The sequence below is a fragment of the Eubalaena glacialis genome, chromosome 11, assembly GCF_028564815.1.
Source record: "Eubalaena glacialis isolate mEubGla1 chromosome 11, mEubGla1.1.hap2.+ XY, whole genome shotgun sequence".
In the NCBI taxonomy this organism is placed as follows: domain Eukaryota; kingdom Metazoa; phylum Chordata; class Mammalia; order Artiodactyla; family Balaenidae; genus Eubalaena; species Eubalaena glacialis.
The window spans coordinates 98,669,163-98,691,459 of NC_083726.1; the positions used below are offsets into that span (position 1 = coordinate 98,669,163).

The 22,297-nt window shown below is 37.9% G+C and overlaps 1 protein-coding gene across 3 annotated transcripts in view; it reads left to right on the top strand.

Moving 5' to 3' along the window:
* The window catches only part of ST8SIA1 (ST8 alpha-N-acetyl-neuraminide alpha-2,8-sialyltransferase 1), a 155,368-nt gene that overhangs the window by 86,680 nt on the left and 46,391 nt on the right, over nucleotides 1-22,297 (top strand). For 2 of the 3 annotated variants that reach the window (XM_061205081.1, XM_061205080.1), the window contains exons 3-4: nucleotides 4,588-4,697; nucleotides 10,557-10,649. In XM_061205081.1, the coding sequence (XP_061061064.1) occupies nucleotides 4,588-4,697; nucleotides 10,557-10,649 (203 nt within the window). The remainder of the gene's footprint in view (nucleotides 1-4,587; nucleotides 4,698-10,556; nucleotides 10,650-22,297) is intronic. The other variant, XM_061205082.1, reaches the window with a different exon arrangement.

The window sequence follows — 22,297 nt, forward strand, 5'->3', positions numbered from 1 at the left end:
ATTCTTTTAGTATTTAATAATGTACTAGTCTCATATATTTATATGGGACTTCAGAGTTTTCTGATGATGTTCAACACCTCAGCTGATTTTAATTCTCATAATCATACTGGGAGACAGATGGGATAGTTATTATCATGTCTGACTTCCAGTGAGGCACTGAGAGTTTGCAGGGCCTGGTAAACCATAATCTGAATCCAGATGGTTAATATAATAGAGTCATTAAGAAGATGGCCATTAATAGATCGAACAGTGATAGGTGAAAAAACTTGGACAAAGATTTATAAGGTGAATTGGTGGTCAAGCAATATTTTGAGACCATTGCTGTAGTCAATCTGCCTAATCCATCCTTTCATTTAGAGTAGTATTTTTTAAGGTTAGCAGGAAGAGTGTTATAGTATAGTACTATATTCTCAGACCCAGTAGATATTTTCTTACATGGGTGCAAGGAGATACCTTTGAAAAGAAAGGATGCAGTTAGTGCCTTAATAAAAATAGTCCTTGACAGAATCATGATATTTTTGTGGAAATGGATGACCAAAATTCTTTCTATGTAATATACACCAAAAAGAGGACACCTTGTTCACGGATCATTCTGGTAAGCATCGACCATTGCCAAGTTAAAATATTTTGTGTCTGAAATAGAATAATGATAGTATTATCTCAATTAGTTAAAAAAAAATTCTGCAGTATTTTCTCAATTAAGTTTTTCCTCTGTAAAACTTTGGTGAGATCCTTTGTTCACTGGCATATTACCAATGCCCAGAAGAATGCACCCAGATACCAGAGAAACAGTTATTGAAATGAAATTGCTTGTGTGAGGGCTAGCATTGACCAAATGAAGAGGAAGTAAGCAAATATTACCAGCACAAAGTCAGAAATGGCTTCCTCCTCAACTGGGCTTTTGTTCAAAGGCTTAAAAAAGCGTAATGGTGTGTGTGTGTGTGTATGTGTGTATAAAACATATATATACATATATGCTGTATATGACATATACGTATATATAATGTAAGAACAGGTAAACACCCTATAAAGTAGGTCAATTTTCTGCTAATAAAATTATTCCAGTTGTTAAGATAGAGTGTGATAAATCACTATTTTACCATGTTTCTCCCAAACCCATGGAATCTAAGTATTTTGTGGCTTGAACAAGTCAGTGAACTCTGCTAGAAGGAGGAAAGAGATGAAAGAAGAGGGGAAGGATAACGGGAGGACCACCATGCTAGTGGCTCAGTGAGATGCTTTATGTACATCATCTCATATAATCTCATATAGTCCTGTGCAGCATTATCCCTCTTTAGAGACCGGAAGTGGAACGCCCACGGGTCCCACAGTCTGGAAGTTAGGAGGTAGTATTTGTACCCAGGTTTATGCTGCCACTGCTGCTGCCGCTTCCCAGCTCTGCTTGTTCTGTGCCCAGATTCTTGCTTGGAAAACTGGTATTGTCGGTCGATCTGGTCCAGGGACTTTCCTTTAACAACAATGAGCGGGGGTTAAGTTGGCTTTTACAAAGCAAACTAAATATTAGTAGAGCATGAGTGAGCCCAAACTTTTGACATAAACTATATACAGATAGTTGTATAACTCACTGAACTCAGATCAGGCTTCCATCCTCACTCCTGAAACAGGTCTGTCCTGAGGAAGGTTACCAGTGACCTCCATGTTGCAAAATCCCGTGGCAATTTTCCGCACTTATCTTACGCAATCTATCAATAGCATTTGCTGCAATTTTTCCCCATCCTTCTTGAGTATCTTGAGATATTTTTTTTTTAAACTTTGCTTGCAAGACACCCTACTTTCCTGTTTTTCTCTCCCATTCCATGGGCCACTCCTTCTGTCTCCTTTACCGATTTCTCCTCAGTCTCCTGACATCTTGTTGGAGCCTCCCGGGATTCAGTTCTTAGACCTCCTCTCTTTCCTGTCTACACTCATTCACCAGCTTGTCCCCTGATTTTAAATACCTCCTATATGCTGATCACCTCCATCTTTCTATCTCCAGGAGAGACCAGTTCCCCGACTGTATTCTCAGATATTCAACTGCCTACTTGACATTGCCACTTAAATGTCTAATGGGGATCTCACACTTGACATATTTAAAATTGAACTCCAAATTATCCCCCCTCCAAAACCTGCTTCTCTATCATCTTCCATGTCTCAGTAAATGGCAAGTCTGTCTTCACAGTTGTCCAAGCCCCAGACCGTGGCATCGTTCTTGATTCCTCTCTTTTTCTCTTATCCTATTTCCATTGCATCAGCAAATCCGGTCAGCTCTTCCTCCAAAACATCTCCAGAATCTGGTTACTTCTGACCACCCCCACTGCTCTCACTCTAGCCCAGGCCACCAAAATCTCTAGTCTGCTGTTTCAGGAGACTGGTCTCTTTCTTTCTGTGCATGACATCTTACAGCCTATTCACACAGCAGCAGAGTGATTGTTCCAGAATACGTTATAGCGTCGCTCCTTTGCTCACCCTACCTTGACTTGATTCTCATCTCATAGTAAAGCCCAAAGTCTTTACAGTACCCTCCAAAGCTCTACAGAATTTGTTCCCCAACCTTCCTACCAGATAAGTCTCTAATCTCTCCTCCTTCTCTGTCCCTTGCTTACTCATCTCCAGACACAGTGGGCTCTTTCCTCTTCATTTCACACCCCAGGAGTGTCCCCTCCCAGTGGTTCCCACAGGTACCTGTAAGGTTCACTACCCCCTGTCCTTCAGGGATTTGCTTCCATGTCTCCTGACCACCCTATTTCAATGGCAAGTCCTCTTCAAAAGTATTTCCTCATCTTCTCATGCCAATGATTTTCTTTCTCTCCACAGCCCATGTCACCATCTGATATTCTGTTTATTTACTCATTTGTCTTATGTATCATCCATTTCTCTGCTAGGATGTAAGCTCCTTGTGAGCAGGGATTACTATGTCCCTGTCACCCAGGACAGTGCCTGGGACATAGTAGGTGTTTAATAAATACTCGTGGAATAAAAGAACAGTTAATTTGAGCATAAAGACTTAAATCTACATCTAAAAAATTACAGATCTAGCCCATGTGTTTGTTGATTTCAAACCTTCCTCCCAGGAGTGACTGAGAAAAATGCCACGTGTCATCCTGGCTTATCCTGGGTGTGTTGGAGTGCTGGCCTTTGCTTGACACTCCTCTCTGTATCCTGATCTGGAGGTCACTGGACAGTCTCTGCTGTAGTGTTACGAAGGGAAGTCTTTCCCATCTGCACATGCTTAGACACTACGGTTTCAGTACCGTATCTTCATCAGCTATATTGTCATAGCTCTGGCTATTCCTTTTACAAAATAGAAATCAAGGAAGTGAAATTCCCTTCTTGTGCTACAGTGAGTGCCCCTCACCTACCAGTGATCACTCATACCCCTGGAATTTCATTTTTCTGCTTTAATTACTTTATGTGCATATATTCAGGTATTCATTTATTCTTTTGGTGCAGTCCATATTATGCCCTTCAGATTCATCAAGGATGGCTGACTTAATATCGGCATGGTTATTTTATGTCCCAGTTATGCAGATGTAAGGTCTTCCCCCAGAGAACACCAACTACTGTGCCTGGTTTCAGCAAGCAGGAAATGCTGTGCCTGGTGGTTCTTGCTGACCCAGCTAAAAGAGACCAAATGTCACATTTCACTTCCAGGGGCTAGTGCTGGGTTTTGATATTCCCTGGTACTATAAATAGCACGCCAGGGAACATTCAGGTACACGGAACATTTTCTTTGCAGTCCAGTTCAATGTCTGCAGAAAGTCGTATGCTGTCTGGATGGACACAAGTCACTCGTCCCTTAGTGCCTCCTAAGTTCTAGACAGACCCACCCAGAGTGTTCACGTGCTCATAAACACAGCGTTTGCTCTCAGCATACTTCTGTGCCTCTGTTTATGATGCTCTCTCTGCCTGGCAAAACCTTACTCATCCTTAAAGATTCATCTCGAGTGAGAAAGCGTTCCCTGAATCAGCTTGACAGACGTGCCTTCTTGCCCCTCTCTGGATTCTCCACAGCATGTGAAACATACCTCTTCTACAGCAAGTTCAGCATTACAATAGGGTCTGTTACATAAGTTTCTGTGTTCACACTCTCCTCACATCCCAAACTGTGAATTCTGAGACCTGTGATTTCTCTGTCTTCGCGTTTATCCCCAACAGTTAGCATAGGAAACGCCAGCAACGTTGAGTGAATGACTGATTGTATGAATGAATGGAATTGCATCCAAATAGGGGAATAGAATTCATTTGAGTTTGTTCCCAGCTTAATGCCTTTAAAAAGAATCCTAAGAATGTTTAGTGGGGATTTTTCCATTTTCTTTAGCAGTCACTCCCTACTATGTGCACGGCCAGTTTGATACCAAAAATTGTTATATTGAAATACACTTCAGGGAGTTAAAAAAAAAAAAATTTATTTCAAAGGAATAGGCTCGTTTGTTCCTAGCAAACTTCCTGACATCTTTCTTTCTACATGCTCTTTTCCCTCTGCCCAGTCTTCAGCCAAATTCTCTGGCCGGGTCTGCTGTAAACAATGATTTTGTGAGTGGTTGTGTGTTCTCTGCAGTGAAAACCCGCCTTGTTTTCTGTTGCTAGGCAACCCCATTCCAGCTGCCCTTGAAGAAATGCGCGGTGGTGGGAAATGGTGGGATTCTGAAGAAGAGTGACTGTGGCCGTCAAATAGATGAAGCAAATTTTGTCATGCGGTAAGAGAGCTCCCACAGCGCGGCTTCTGCCTCCTGTCTTCTCCCCCACCCCTCCTGCCAGCCCCGGGGCCTTTGTAAACCAGTCACTGGTGATTAATCAGCGGTAGCTGCTCTTCAGCGTCCCTTCAAGCTCCCATATAAGTGAGTTGAGGAGACAGGCCAGGGGAGCCAGGGAACGGACCCCAAGAAAGTGCAAAGCTGAGAGAGCTTCAGAGGTCATGGGGAGACCCCCAGAGTGGAAACACTCATTTAATTTTAGACGATACAGTTGGGTGACTCCAACTTTAAGACTTGTTCTTAAGACAGACTCTCTATGAATAAACATTTTCATTAATTCATTTCATTCTACACACTCTGCTGCTTTGTGTTTCACAAAAGCATTTGGAGGTAGTGAGTAGGATTCGAAGATGGGTTGGATCTGGGCAGGACTAGGAAAACTGGAAGGGAGGAGGGGGATTACATTTCGAGCAAAGAGGAAGCTTGGTAAGGGGACTGAGCAGAGTGGTGACGTGATCCTGCAGGGGTGTGTAAAGGAACTGCTAGGACACATCCAGCCAAGAGTAGAGACCATGACACTGAAATGGCACCAACCTGCGCCGTTGTGTAATTTTGACCAGAAGGGAAGGTAGCGAGTGATTGGATGGACACAGGCTTGGGATTGTCTGGTGGAGAGGAGAGAAAGGTGGGAAGGGACAGCATGGAGGGTCCTGGCTAGAGAGAGCGTGAAGTGACACACTTTGAAGTCTCGGCTGGATGGGAAGTGGGCCCTGAGAGGCGTGAAGGAGAAAGGAAGGGGGCCAATGGGACCAAATGATGAGGTTCTTCAGAGCTGGAGGGGGCGGTGGTGGGAAGGATGAGAGAAAGTGGAAAAAAGAGAGCTAATGTCAAAGAATGGCCCACTGGAGAATGTGACTTCACCTTCTCTGGGGGATGTGCAGACGTGTTGTAGAAAAAAAGGACATTTGTTACTGAAGAAGTGTAGGCACCTGGAGGCTATTCTGGGGAGGGTCTTTCAGGTGGGCCTCGAAGTCTCAGTGAAGTGGAAATGACTGTGAACCAGGGGCCAAAAAGCTCCGGGACCAGGAAGGCTGAGGTCTCCAGCAACACGGAGGGCAGAAAGCTGAAGGGGGGTGGCGGTTGTGTTTTGTGTTCATTTTTAAGGATAAATAGATAATGGTCTAGAAGTAACAAAAGTTAGCTGAGAGAACACTGAACCACCTCTGGGCTCTGAGCTAAGTGGAGTAGGGGAGAGTAAAGCCTGTCTGAGAGTGTTTCAAGGAAGCTGTGTACTGAGGGGAGGGTCAAGTTCCCTCTCAGAGAGCAAGGGTTGGGCTCCTTGAAAGACTTTATCTCGCTGGTGAAGCCTGCTGTAGAGTGGGAGTGGGGTCCTCTTCTATCTCTCTTTCCTTTATGGAGGTGCCCTGCCCTAGTTTTTCCAGTGTAGGACTCTGTTTTCCTCTCCATTGCCATTCTTATTTTTTGTGATACATACAAACCGTGGAAACATGGAGACAATAAAAATGTAGTTCTCTAAATTCAAGTCGATGTCAGTTTGGTGAGCACCTACTTTGTATTGGGTCTTCACTGGGGTTGGGAATGGTATGTTGAACAATTCCCTCATGGACTTAAAACCTGGAGATGGGCCAGTGCTGTGACTGGGGTGATTCAGAAGCAGATGATGAGTGACTGGGGACCTTCTGAGGGGAAGTGACATCTGGGCAGAGCCCTCTCTCCATTCCATTCTGGACACAGGCCATCGTGTCCAAGCTCTAAGGTAGGAAGGACGCCGAGTGCTGCCACAGGGTTGTGAGCCATGGGGAGAGCGCGGTGAGATGGGATTTAAGCTGTAGAAGTGGGGACAGTTACCTGAAGAGCAGAGGTACCCCCGCTAATACATTGGTGTTAGGTGGAGGCTGAAGGGCCAGCAAAGAAAACAGAGGGGTTGGAGGACCAGCCCTTGCTGCAAACTCACTCTGTGACCCGCAGTGCACCACTGTACCTTTGCTGCAGCTCAGCTTTCTAATCTATGTGAGGAAGTGGCTGCAGACAATACCCCAAGCCTTTCCATTGTGGAAACTCTGATTCTGTGATGATGTGACTATCACACCACTGTATCACATTCACATAGTCTAGTTTCAATTTTCATATTGCTCTCGAGTATAAGTTGATTTGCTTTTTCCAGAAACTATGTAAGGAAGAAAGAGTGGAAATATCATACTCACAGATTCAGGAAAGTTAAGTGATTTCAAGAGGTCTGAGTGCAATGTGGAAGGAGGCATTAGTACCATAAATGTATTTTTTTAGTATTCCTGAGTGGGCGTGTGTTTGTCACTACATTTAGGAAGATGGATATTTTAAACTTAACGTACACGAGATCAGGCCTAAGCATCTTAGGGGGTTACCTATATGATTTATTACAAATAAGCAAGACTACATTTGCGTTGTATACAATCAATATTGATATATTCAAGTTCAGAATTAATGAGTGCTTGTGATTAGGGTGCACAGCACAGGATTAAACAGATGTTCATGGAATGATGAGGGAGGTGAGGATTGAAAAAAATTCAAAGAGGGTAGCATCAAAACTAGATGTGCATGTGCCTTTGATTCAGTTTCAAGAATGGCGCCATTATCATAACACCTTTGAATCTTTAAAAGGCCTTATTAATAGTTTACAATGTGGGAGTAATTAAATGTTGACAAATTGTTTATAAAGTATTCTTATTTGACCATTTATGTATCTATTTATGCATGGTTGCTTAATACACATTTTGGGGGCACCCTGAGGAAATTGAGGTAATATCATATGTTCAAAATTAAACATTTAGTGAGTAAATGTGTGATTAGAAAGCACATAGTATGTTCCTGGACTATAGGGTACATGGACAGTTACATTGAAAGATGAGATCCATAAACAGCCTTACCTGTACACAGTGGTATACCCAGTGACAGTTCAAGATGTTTTCCAGAATTAGGATATAACAATGCCATAATTTCCTTTGCTTGGACATTTTCAAGTACGTCTTCTAATGCTAGAAGTCAACTCCCTGTTTTTCAAAGTAAACATTTGCTCTGTAACCAAAAGCAATACTTTAAAAAATAAAATGGTTGAATAAAATGTATCTGGAAGTTGTGCAAGACAGAGATAACAGTGATTGTGTCCTGGAGAGGAATTGGGTGGCTCAGGAATATGAGTGAGGACAACATAATTTTGGTGCCTTTGAATTATGCTCAGTTATATGTGTTTTACATATTTAAGTGTACATGCAACTTAAAAAGGAAGTTTATAATTTATTCTATTTAAAGATTCCTCTCCAGACCCATCACCCACCCATCTCCATTCCCCACTTCAAAGAATATTCATTCCTCATCAATTCTGTGATCATATCTTCTAGGATCACAAGTACAGTTACTAAGACACTTCAGCCATTAATATCCGTTCATTGAGCCAACAAGCGATAATGCAGAGTTTGAAACACTTTTACACAATTATGCCTTATTAGAAACAATTTGACTGTATTAAATGTGCCTTTTATGTAAATCTATGTAATTATCAATTTAGGAGTTGAGGAGCTAAAATTATAGTGTGCTTTTTTTCTAAGAAAAAAGCTACAGGGAAGTATCATAGAAATTTGTACTTGAAGAGAAAGTTTACCCAGAAGAACAGATATTTACACCAGAATACAATGTCATTATTTTCCAGAAATGAATGTATAAAATATTATCTTTATTGTTTTAAGCATTTCCCTCTATTGCAGGATTTGGCAGTTAGTGTCTGGAAGTGTTTTTCTGAGCTTTTGCTTTGTGATAGGAGGTGTGAAGTGGACCCAGACATATGAGCCATGGATCAATCTACTAGGAACGCACAGAAAAACAAAGTATTTTTTCAGGAATACCAACTAGTTTCATTTAATGATGACAAAACAGGTTAACTGCACTTTCCGGCAATATTCAGAGTTTACAGGTTTAATATAATGTGGTTGATTCTCAAATGTTATGAAGGGCCATCAAGATCAAAGGGGAAGTGATAAATTTATGGATATATATATATGTGTGTGTGTGTGTGTGTGTAACTGATTCACTTTGCTATACACCTGAAACTAACACAACATTGTAAATCAACTAGACTCCAATAAAAATTAAAAAAAAAAAAATTACATTCATCAAAAAAAGAGACAGATGCCCAAATTGTAGTCTGTGTTTTATCCTGGGAGTCCTTTTCATCTTTGCAAAGATCAGTTAAATCACAAGACCACAGTCAGCACCATGGCCGGATGAGCCTGGCGGTGAATAAACTCACTCCCCAACATGGTCTTCGGAAACCTCTTGGGATATGGTTCGACCACTAGACTAGAGATGCCTTAAGTAGTCTCTGTGACTTGACTTCCCCCAGGCCCCTCACCATGCCTGTTGTGTTTGTTCTCAATGGGCACTCAGCTGGCTGACATTAGTCTGTGGGGAGCTGCCAGAAGAACCAGGATCTTGTTACCGAAGAGCAGGTGAAAGGAAGATTCCAAATCAACTGAGACAAGTTTCTGCCTGGGATGCCCTGATGTGGTAGGAGTCAAATACAGGGTAAATACGAGACGACATCAAGGAACTTGTGCTGATCAGCTGAGTCGGTGCTCAGACAAGTCCATGTCCTGGGGGAAATTTGTAGGGAAATTTTAATAGTTGGGGAATGGCCAAGACCTTAATATTTGTAAGATGTCTACCGGCAAATAAACGATGCTTTGGTTTGCTGAAGTAAGAAAAAGTTAGAGGTGCCCTGCTGTGGAGTCAACTTAGAGACATGGGTGGAGAGGAGCACTTAGGACTCAGTAATAAAAGAAAATCTAATGGAAGCTATAGACTCATTTGGGATGGTCAGAAGTAATAGATATATATTTAGTTATATTTATATGATATTTCTGATAATGTGATATATTTGAGCTTTTACTAGGTATGAGGCATCAAGGTAGGGACTTTTTATACATTTCTTACTTTAATCCTTGCAGCCACCTTATTGGAGAGGAAAAGTCATTATCCTCATTTTGTGTAATGGGGAAACTGAGGCAGTTGACAACTTGGTTAATGTCTCACTGGCAGAAAGCCATGGGATTTGGATTTGCAGTTGCAATATTTTCCGTTGTAAGCATTCATAAGACGTTGCAGTCGAGGAGAGTACCCAGGGCTGTGTTGTGTGTGTGTGTGTGTGTGTGTGTGTGTGTGTATGAGGGAGGAGGAGCTATTTCTGTCACCTGTACTCTTCCCTTGCCTAGACTGGGATGGTGGAGAATTATTGCATTTCTTTAAATGACAGATTATTTTGTCTTCACCAGTAGGCAACCATACGTTGGTCATGTACCCAAAAGTCACACATGCATCGATTTAGGTGGCAGAGTTTGCCTTGAATGTACTATTATAATTTAGAATTTGGGAAAAGAATGAAAAACACAAGCAAATACAATTCGTCCTTTTCTCTTGAAGTTTGTTGGTATCCACAGAGAACACTGTAGGTCCTGTGTCTTCTAGGGGACTACACCCTCCTGAACACTAATTTCAAGTCTAATATACCCTGACTTATCACCTCAAAAATATTTTGAATGGAATAAATTCATTTTAGTTATATCTCTTTCCTTTAGTAAATCCCTTACCTCTCTAGCTGACATTTTCTTTCTTCTAAAACAGAAATAGTTTTTATGACAGCATTTTGAAGATGCTAAGAGTTAGTCATCTTATGTCTATTAAAAGGGAGAGGCGATAAAAACAGTTATTTGTGAATTGAGCTAGACTTAGTAAAATTCCTGTTTGCCATGATAATTGACCTGATTTAAAAGTATGTAAATCATTCTGAAGTGCTTGTTCTTGTTCCTCTAGATGCAATCTTCCTCCTTTGTCAAGTGAATACACTAAGGATGTTGGATCCAAAAGTCATTTAGTGACGGCTAACCCCAGCATAATTCGGCAAAGGTAAGAGTTTATGACTTCTGTTTGTGAGGAATTAAAAGGAAGGCTTTCGAAGTATTTAACATCTTAAAGGCAGTGAACATAATTCAGTTTGGGAAACAAAGAAGAAAACCATCTGGATAGGCAGGAAGGATGAAGGAGGGAATTGTAAATAAACTAGACAGGATTGTGGGAATCCAAACACTATTTTATGCTTCCTCTGGGATTCCGTTTCTCGCCTTTAGAGATGGTAAAAATAACATGTGAATCCATCGTTTTGCTCAAAGAAGTAATATAATATCGTGCTTACTCATTACTACTACTTTCCAATTTGTTGCCTTCAGTCCCAACTCATTGATTGGCACTGATTGGTGAACTGAAGTCATATCAACTTTATTAAAGAGTAAAAACAGAGAAGTGACCACTTTACTGCATGTACATGCATGAAAGTAGCAATATTGTGGGAATGTACAGGAATGTGTGATTATATGATGTAACAATATAGTACATCACATGATATTCAGTCAGATTTGGGAAAGTAGATGGAAAATTCTTACTCTAGTATCGATTCCAGAAATCTTGGCAGCTGCTGTGGGAGCTTCTGGGGGTCGTCGGTCTCTAGTTGATGAAGCCCAGCGGTAAGCTGTGAGCTGTTTATCCAAGGACTGTTCATCATAGAGAATGACTCAATCTCTGTGAAAAGAAGGGTCGAACATCGCCCTTATGCTTTCCCATGTACACTAGCAGTTAATAGTGAAATACCCAGATATTCTAAGCTCAGGCATTTGCCACCTAAGGAAGTCTTATCCGAGTGAACAGCACTTGTGTGTCACTTGATAAACAATTCTATGCTACTTGTTTTGGTTCATAAGTAAGTATTCCCATAAAATAGATGTTGGGAAACACAACCAATTTTTAATTTGACAGATATTGTGAAATTACACTTCCAAAATGTACTATTTACTTCCTGTTCGGTCATGGGTCAGACTGCCTGTTTTCCAGTACTGAAAACATTATGTGCTGTTCATCTTTTAAATTTTTGTCAGTTTGCTGAGTTAAAAATGATACATTATTTTTTACTTAATATGTGTTTTTTATTTTGAATATAAGAAGGGCTGAGTGAGTATTGACTATTAGTATTTTTTCTTCTGTGAATTGCCTGTTTGCCTTTTTTGCTCATTTCATACTTTTTTTCTTTTTACAAACTATTTTCCTGTTGATTTAAAAGAACTGTATAGATATTAAGTCTTTGCTATATATGGAGCAAATATTTTCTTCTAATCTGTTTAACTTCTGTCCTATCAGAATTCAACATTTTTTATACAATGAAACTTGTTAGTCTTTTCCTTTTTTTAAAAAAAAAACTATCTTTAGACAATCTTCCTTACCCACATTCCCTCCAATGAGAAAATATTATCCTGTATTTTTTTAGTGCATTTATAGTTTCATTTTTTATACTTAAGAAATTTAATCCATGTGACTATCTTCATTTTTATAACACTGATCTTAATGTTTTTCCACAAAAATATATGTTCATTATAAGAAATTAAGAGAGAAAAATACAAAGAAGATGGTAACAAAAAGAATCACCCCAAACCTCACCATTTGTAAATAACTATAACTAACACGAGGTACACTTTTTTCAGATATTTCATATATTCTTCAGAACTTTGAAGATATTGTTTCATTATCTTCTGGCACCCAGAGTTGCCAACCAAAAATCTAATGGAAATTTATTCATTTTTTTGTTTGAGGGAAATCTTTCTTTCCTTCCTCCACTAAAACGTATACATTTCTTTTTACCATTTAAATTCAGAGTTTACCAAGATATATCTCAGAGTGGGTCTCTTTTTTCATTAATGTTGCTTGGCACATTAATGAGAGGTCTTTTGAGTTGGAAGATGTGGAGGTGTAGTGGTTATGAGTCTGTCCTCTAAAGCAAGATGACTTGGGTTTCACTTCCTGCTCGCCCACTCACAGCTGTGTGAGCTTGACTGAGTTATTTAACACTTCCTCCTTCAGTTTCCTCATCTGTAAAACAGGGATAATAATACTTAGTTTAATTCATACTTACAATGAATTAAACTACATATATATGTAGATGTATATATGTGTAAATATGTGTGTGTATATATGTATATTATAATTATATATATGCTTAGAACAGTGCCTGGTATATTGTAAGCACTATATAAATGTTAGCTATCATTAGTATTGCTTTTCATCTTTGTGAACATTCTCTCTCTTATATGCCTGATTATTTCCTCTTCTTCATTATATTTGCTCTCTCTTTCTAGTCCTCCTATTAAGTGGATATTAGAACTTCTAGATATATTAACCATGATTTCTAACTCTTTCCTTGTACCATGTAGCTTTGTGTGTGTATATGTGTGTGTTGTGTCCCAAGAATAACCCCTTTCAGCTCAGTAAATCGTATTTCAGTTGTTTTCATTCTGCTATGTAGTCTACCATTTCCACTTTTTAATTGTATTTTTATTTTTTGTGAGCTAAATTATTTTTCTCAAAGCAGCATATTTTTTATGGATATAATGTCCTCTTAGGTTTCATCAAGACTGTATAAATGGACTTAGAAGTTTTGTGTTTTTGTTCTTTCTATATTCAGATTATTCTTCCTATTTTTTGGACTTAATGCTACATATATGATTTGACATTTTCCAAAATTTGTACTTTAGTTTTCTGTTCAATTTTGTATGGTAAGCCTTTTTGCTGTCAGTGAATATAGCTTTATAGGTATATACTTTCATAATAAACAGTTAGTTTTTAAAATGTCACTGAAAACCAAAAATGCCAGTCAAATTTGTGAGTTAGTATTGAATAACTTAAATGAATGACCAAAAATCAGTGCTCTGTATTTAATTTTTAGTGTGATTTGTTTGCTGACATAAACTAATGTAGCATAGCAAGGAGTTGGGAAGAATAAGAAAACAAAACATTTCTCTTTTACAGTTTAGTTATTGACTCACACTCAGTCTTGGGTTTTTTGTGGGTTTTTGTGAGAGGGCTTGGGGGTCTGATCAGGAAGATGTCAGAAAATCAACAATGGTGATGATGTCTCTTTAATTCAATTAAGTGGATTGGGGTTCTGGAAATCATAAATATGTGCAATTTTTAAAATTGGGAAGGGTTCATATCAGATTCAAGAGAATGAGCAAAAGGTCAAGAGAACACTTACAGAAATATTTTTCTTTGATTATTTAAATTTTTTTAGATAATTTCAGATTCACAAGAAGTTGCAAAACGAAAAAAAGTACAGGAAGGTCCTTTGTACTCTTCATCCAGTTTACCCCAATGGTAATGTCTTGCATAACCATAGTATAATACTTTTCCGTGCCTGGAGGGGAATGAAACATTCAGTACATTACACTGAAGGACAAAAGAGTCTATTTTTCTATCTGAATATGTGGAATTGGTGGTAAGATTTTTAAAAGCTCGTGAAAACGAGTATTTATTTAGAACAAGACAGAGCAAGATGAAAGAGAAAGTGAGATTGTGATTTTGAGAAAAATTATAACTACAGAAGGAGAAAGGAAAGGATCAATAATTGTTTGAAGGGAAAAAAGTTCAACATAAAGAATTAATGCAAGGCAAGCAAGAGTCATTATGAGTAATGCTGGGTCAACATTTAGTCAGTGTTTCTATGTGCCAGGTTCTGTGCTCTTTATATGCATTGCCTCATTTAATCTCAAAATAATCCTAATAAGGAAGTATTTTAATGTGTGTTTTTACAGAAAAACAAACGTGACATAAGTTTTGTCATCTGCTCATATTCACAGCTGCTGGTCATCAGTCTGGGACTTCACCCAGACTTGTCTCCCAAAACCCATACTCTTAACCAGTGACCATCGCACACCCCATCTTTCCAGGTGATCCATATGTTGCACAAGGAGACAATTGAGTTTCCACAAGTGATAAGTCATTTTGGAAAAGGGAGTGAAAGTTTTTTCACTTAACAAAGTATATTCCATGTTGCAAGGTTTTTGAATACAAAATCAAAATGCATATAGCAGTTCCATTTTGTGAAATATGGAAAAATATATCCCAGTAACATCAGATACTTTTATATACTTAACAGTTAGACCATGGGAATTCCCTGGTGGTCCAGTGGTTAGGACTCGGCGCTTTCACTATTCTGGCCTGGGTTCAATCCCTGGTCAGGGAACTAAGATCCCGCAAGCCACGTGGCTCGGCCAAAAAAGCAAACAAAAATTAGACAAAAAAGCAAACCCTCTATAGAAAAATTACGGAATTTTATTGAGGGACATTTTGGACAACCTAAATGTCAAATAATATTAATCCTAATGATTCTTGCTTAACCTTGTGTTAATTCTTTATATTGAACTTAATCTTAACCAACAGGTTTACTTTGCCTCTTAAACGTTTAATTTTTGAACCTTTCCTTTCTCCTTCTGTAGTTATCAGATTCACATATATATAGACCCTTAATATATGACAGAGGTAATATTGTAGATCAGAGAGAAAAGGACAAATTTTTCAAAATGATGTGAAGACAGTTAGGTGTCTATGAAATTATACCTCTACCTCATACCTTATACCAAATATCACTTCCAGATGGCTAAGACCTAACTTTGAAAAGCTAAACAAGAAAGCTTGTAGAAAGTAACATAGGTCTTGTGATTTCTTATATAAGAATCACATAGCACTAAATAGAAGGGAAAAGACTGATAAGTTTGATTTATTAAAATTGGGAACTTTTATTCATAAAAAGACGTGGTAGAAGTAGGGCAAATACAACCACATTTTAGAGGAAGACAACTAACAAAGGACTTGGATCCAGAGTATACAAATAACTTTTACGTGTAATTTAGAAATAAATTAATTGAATATGAAAAACAGAAAACCGGTAGGAAAATAAGTCAAAGAGTTGAACCAGACTTCATAGAACAACTCCAAATAGCCAATAAATGAATGAATAGATGCTCTACCACATTAGTAATCAGAAAAAATGAAAATAAAAATCCTTAGGAGATATCATTACACATCCATCAGGTTGGCAGAACTTATTCCAACTGTTAGTGAGGATGTGGACCCGAAAGTACCAGATATGCTATTTGGAGGGAATATGGTTCCAACCACTCTGGAGTGTGTTTTGACGTTATGTAGTAGGGTTGAAGATACACATGCTCCATGCCCTAGCAGTTCCACTCCTAGGTATATATCCTAGAGAAAAACAGTATTTATAAGAGAGAAATGTATAATAACGTTTATAGTAGCTAAAAATTAAAGTAGTTGATTGTGAATTCATGGTGGAATGAATCAATGAATTCAGGTATGTTCACATAGTGGAATGTTTTACCACCATGAACTATGACTACCCACAATAAAGTGGGTGAACTTCAAAAACCTGATACTGACAAAAAGAAGGGAGTCATTAAAAAATACAGTAGGATGTCCATATAAAGGTAAAAATAAAACTAATTAACAGGATGGTTTAGGGACACGTCCATAACAATTCTGAGGACCAACAAGTGGTTCCTTCTCAGGGGAGGAGAGTGTTGGATTCAGGAAGTTTTTTATTCAGACCTTGTAGTCTCCTCCCAAAGCTTTGCACGCCCAAGATGCTGGCAGTGTCTTGCACTTTCATGTGACTAAAAATCAAATTCATTGGGCAAAGATGTGCAGTGGAAATGCCTAAGTACCACTAATTTTCATGGCTGCCCTCCAGATCCTTGATTCTTATAAAAATATTCCACTGAGAGTTATAAGCACTATGAGTTTTCACTACAAAATTCTCGTAGAAAAGATATCTGTATAAAGGTAAAACAGGCGTGAGAAAATTCAGTATATACGAGAGGCACCCATGATGATGATTCACACATTATATATGTATAATTAATGTATATATATATTTATAATGTACACATTATTCTGCCTGTAGCAAAAATAAGGTTAGAGAAGGTAATATTCGTTGATGTAGTTAGTAGAAATTCTCAGTAAGAAGGGGCTCTGCTATAGCCTTTGTTAGGATATCTTGTCTAGAGTACAGTCTCAGTTTTTAAAAACAGCTGTATTGAGGTATAATTGATAGACAAAAAAAAAAACTGCACATGTTTAATGTGTACAATTTGATGAGTCTGGGCATACGCATACACCCATGATACTATCACCATCATCAAGGTAATAAACATAACCATCGCCGCCAAAAGTTTCCTTGTGCCCCTGTTTTTTTGAGTGTGTGATAATAAGAACACTTAAGATGAGTTCTGTTCTCTTAACAGATTGTTGTTCAATGGGTATACAGTGAACTCTTTTTGACAGCACCTAGAACAAAAGGATTAGTTAGGGTGCCCGGGACACAGATTAGAAAGGGCTTTGCAGTCACATTCAACTTCTGATTGCATTTTTATGGCTTAGAGAAGAGAAGTTATTCTAATGTGACAGCAGAGTCTGTTGGATCTTCAGACCCACTGCTGTTGTCTTCTTCCTTCCTTTGCTGGGTTTTGTAGGTGGATGGCAACAAGGATCCCTTCACAGGGTTGCCCTTCATTAACATACACCAGCTCTAACCCATTGGTCCACAAACATTTTTGTTCAAATACCCTTTAAAAGAATTTTTTAAATCCATCATTATTTCCTTGATCTTTTAAAAGTTACCTAATTTTTTTTGGCATGAAGTTAAATTGTTGCCAAGCATGCACTTTCAGAGCTTTCTACACTGTGCATATTTAAATACATATTGTCAAAGTCTCAGAAGTGCAGATTTAGCTTTTTGGATGTTCCATGTCCTCATAGCAAAGCCAGTGCGCTTTGTCAAATTAATTCATTAAGTTGAGTTGACTTTCTGTCAGAAAAAGGCAGACTACATTTTATTCAATTAAGCTCTAAAATGTAACCCCATATAATCATCTCACTTCTGAGTTCTAATTATTCAACATATAAGTAAGGTATAGGAGTTGCCAAGAGTTTGTCCCCTGGATAAAATAAGGCACAGCCTCTATCTATTTCTTATAAAGATCTTTTTGCTTTTTCTCAGGGGACATGTCTTCAGAAACTATGTACCTTACAAATGTTTCTTTGTTTGGTTGCCTGGTGGCTTTTACACTCTGGGGCACTGCATCATTATAATATTTGGGATAATAGGAGGTATGCCTTTTGTGAAGTGGAAAAGGGAAAATTATGAAAGTAGAGTTTGGAAAATAGTTGTTTAAGCTATCAGATTAGTCTTGAGTAAATGTTTTAGAAAAGTGCATATGTGGAATTTGAGGATTTGGAAATTCATGGGGGAAGAGGGAGATTAAAATGGGAGCTTCACAAGAACAAAGTTGCAGAGGTGCTCATTCAACAAATATATTTTGAAATCTACTCTGAGACAGAGAATACAAAGTTGAAGAAAATACAACTCGTACCCTGAAGTTGCTCCCAGTCAACAGACATTCTGTGGTCTTGGAATCCCTAAAGGGGGTGCAGGGGACCCCTGAATCCCTTCTGAAATTTACTTTTTAAATTTTATGTATGTGTATTATGTATTTTTTAAATCCGATTTTCCAAGGCTTCCATTACTCACAATAGGTTTAAAATTCACTGGCCCAAACTGAGTCATTCTGTCAAGTAAAATTAGAGATTACAGTTCTCAAAGCTTGTTTCTTAATTTTTCAATAGAATTGAAAACTCAATTAGCCATTTTGCCCATATCAGGAGTTCAGTACATATTTGGGCAAATGATGGTTAAAAAATAAAAACTGGAACTTAATTGATTGTCCTGTTATGATATTACTTTTGAGCTTTGAGGCTCCAGCTTGGGCAGTGATTATTATTTGCAGCCACAAAAAAGAGCATCAGTGTTCTGAGTGTGTGCTTCCATGTGGGCATATTAGAAGCAGTAGTATCAGTGTGAACAACTTGGGGTCAAGAATCTTTTATCTGTGCTCTTGAGACCCCAGCATGTTTTTTGGCATACAGGACATGCACAGTAAATGTTTAGGGAATGAATGAATAAGTGAATAAATATATTTTAAATATCCTTCAAACTGAATTTCTGGTTTAAACTGTCTTTAAAAAGGAAATTTAATGAATTTTTTGGTGTCAGTTAAAATGTTTCTATGCTCTTAAACTAAGGAGCTAAATTTTTTAGTAACAGATATTTCAAAGCAGTATTAATGAAATGTTTGGTTTAGCAGGGAAAACTTGGTTCCTCTTTTTTTAAAAAGTTGACATAAATTAAGGAACAAAAAAGCTATCAGAACAAATGGAGTACAAATCATGGTGGAGTTAACCTTTTAAAATTTGTAAGTGTGTAACTTTTAGTTGACTGGAAGGACTTGATATAAGACCCAAATATTTATTTTGAGGTTTCTAATATCAGGTAGAAACTGGGTAATCTCTTTTCGTACAAGTGAAAGAGACTATCCAATGGTTATCACCTCAAATTTTACTAAAGGCACTTGGGAGTATAGAGGTATTATCTGGGAGGACAATTGCTTATTTTATTGATGTACTTTTTAAAAAATAATTTGAGCTTTGAGGAGAATGACTTGGATCTAAAGAGGGTTTATAACAACTTCTTTTTAACATTCTACATGACTCATGCCTCAGACTGCGTTCCTAAACATCTCCATCTCTTCTGCCCGCTGACTTCTTTTTTCTTTTCTCTCCAAACTTAGAGCAGTTTATCAGTGTTTGCACCAAGGTTTGGCAGTCACTGATAGCCATTCTGTCTAACATCTGCTGTGATATAAGGGAATTAAAAGGCAGATGCTAAAACTGGAACTAGAGAGAGCAAGGAGAAGACAGAGAAGAGATGCCTCTAAAAGGGTGTAGATCTGTATGGAGTTTGTGTCTGGATGAAATAGTTATCCAAGTTTTGGCTTTAAACAGACTTTGTGTTCAAATTCTAGTGCCACTACTAGTAAGTGCTTCATACTTGCTAGCTATGTAAAGTTAGTTACTTAACCTCCCCCCCTGTGAGTTGAATATAAAATTATTTACCTTGAGGATTGATGAGAGATGTAAATGAAATAATGTAGCTGTGGCCAGTAGAAGCTATTCTGATTAATACCCAGAATAGCTACTCAGGAGGACTCTCCTGTTGGAATACATTTTGTTCTTGGTTAAAACATATTTTTAATGCATTATTGGGCTCATCAAATTTAGGGAATCTCCAAGAGTATCTGCATACTTCTCCCCCAAACAAACAAAAAACCCCAAAACACAAAACAGGAAATCATGAACCTAAAACCAGACCAAGCATTGTGAACTATAAAATTCTGATACCAAAGCTGAGAACAGGAGACCAAGCCCTGTATTTACCATGTTAATGTGTGCCCCATATTAAGCCTTGATAAGGGACAATGTGGTCCCAAGTCATATTAGCAGTCTATGGCTTCTAATAGAAGCAAACACAAATTTCTTCTAGAGAAAAGCTCTCAGAATACCACTTTCAAACAGATATAAGCTCATAAGGAAACACTGAAATTCACAATATTGAAAGTCCTCAGAGCTAAAAAGTAAACAAAAATTGTGGATAGACATGCCTGAGAATTTACTGAAATTGTCAGATGCAATATATTACTAAGTATGAAATTCTTATAGAAAAAATAAATATGAATCAAAAGTCAGCAAGAAAATATCAAAATTACCTAGATAGCTTTAAAAAAGAACCAAATAGGAATTTTATTTTATTTTTTAAAAAATATTTATTTATTTATTTATTTATTTGGCTGCATTGGGTCTTAGTTGCAGCATGCGGGATCTTTTGTTGCAGCATGGGGACTCTCTAGTTGTGGTGTGCGGGCTCTAGAGCATGTGGGCTTAGTTGCCCCATGGCATGTGGGATCTTAGTTCCCCGACCAGGGACTGAACCCGCCTCCCCTGTATTGGAAGGCAGATTCTTAACCACTGGACTACCAGGGAAGTCCCCCAAATAAGAAATTTAGTAATGAAAATATAATTGTTGAAATGGACAGACATCAGATTAGACATAACTGAAGAGAGAATCAGTGAACTGGAAAATAGAGCAAATAATTTTTTAGATACAAAGATGTAGAAAATATGAAGACAAGACAAAGAAACTTGGAGACTGGAATAAGAATGACTACCAGTCCAGTCTTTCTTTAAATGGAATTGTGGAATTATAAAATAGAGGTAAAAGTTGAGACTTCTTCAGAGTTAAAGAATAATGTAATCCATAAATACAAAAAACAAAGTATCAAACATGAATTAAATTTTAAAAAAATGCAAACCTAGACCATTTTAGTAAAATTGAACTAAAGATAATAAGAAGCTTTTAAAAGCAGCTGGAGAAAAAAGACATTACCTGCAAAAGAATGATCATTACACTAAAAGCAGACTTCTTCCAACAGTAAAAATGGAAGTCAGAAATCAATGGGAAAAAACAAATGGAATCTAATTAAACTTAAAAGCTTTTGCACAGCAAAGGAAACCATAAACAAAACGAAAAGACAGCCCTCAGAATGGGAGAAAATACTTGCAAATGAAGCAACTGACAAGGGATTGATCTCCAAAATATACAAACAGCTCATTCAGCTCAATATCAAAAAAACAAACAACCCAATCCAAAAGTGGGCAGAAGACCTAAACAGACATTGCTCCAAAGAAGATATACAGATTGCCAAATAGCACATGAAAAGATGCTCAACTTCACTATTTATTAGAGAAATGCAAATCAAAACTACAACTAGGTATTGCCTCACACCAGTCAGAATGGCCATCATCAAAAAATCTACAAACAATAAATGCTGGAGCGGGTGTGGAGAAAAGAGTACCCTCCTACACTTTTGGTGGGAATGTCAATTGGTGCAGCCACCATAGAGAACAGTATGGAAGTTCCTTAAAAAACTAAAAATAGAACCACCACATGACCCAGCAATCCCACGCCTGGGCATATACCTGGAGAAAACCATAATTCAAAAAGATACATGCACCCCAGTGTTCATTGCAGCACTATTTACAATAGCCAGGACGTGGAAGCAACCTAAATGTCCATCAACAGAGGAATGGATAAAGAAGATGTGGTACCTATATACAATGGAATATTACTCAGCCATAAAAAAGAACAAAATAATGCCATTTGCAGTAACATGGTTGGACCTAGAGATTGTCATACTGAGTGAAGTTAGTCAGACACAGAAAGACAAATATCATATGATATCACTTATATGTGTAATCTAAAAAAAAAGGGTACAAGTGAATTTATTTACAAAACAGAAGTAGAGTCACAGATGTTAAAACTTATGGTTAGCAGGGGATTGGGGGGGAGGATAAATTGGGAGATTGGGATTGACATATACATACTACTATATATAAAACAGATAACTAGTAAGAACCTACTGTATAGCACAGGGAACTCTACTCAATACTCCGTAATGGCCTGTATGGGAAAAGAATCTAAAAAACAAAAGAGTGGCTATATGTATATGTATAACTGATTAACTTTGCTGTATGCCTGAAACTAACACAACATTGTAAATCAACTATACTCCAATAAAAATTAAAAAAAAAAAAAAGAAATCTGGGAAAATATCTTCAGAATTCTGAGAGAAGAAACTATCAACATAGGAGTGTGTACAAATTTTCTTTCAAGTAAGAAAAACATTTTCTGTAAAAACAGACAGATTATTTACCATCAGCAGACCTTCACAGAAAGAAATTCTAAAGAATGTATTTCAGGAAAAAAG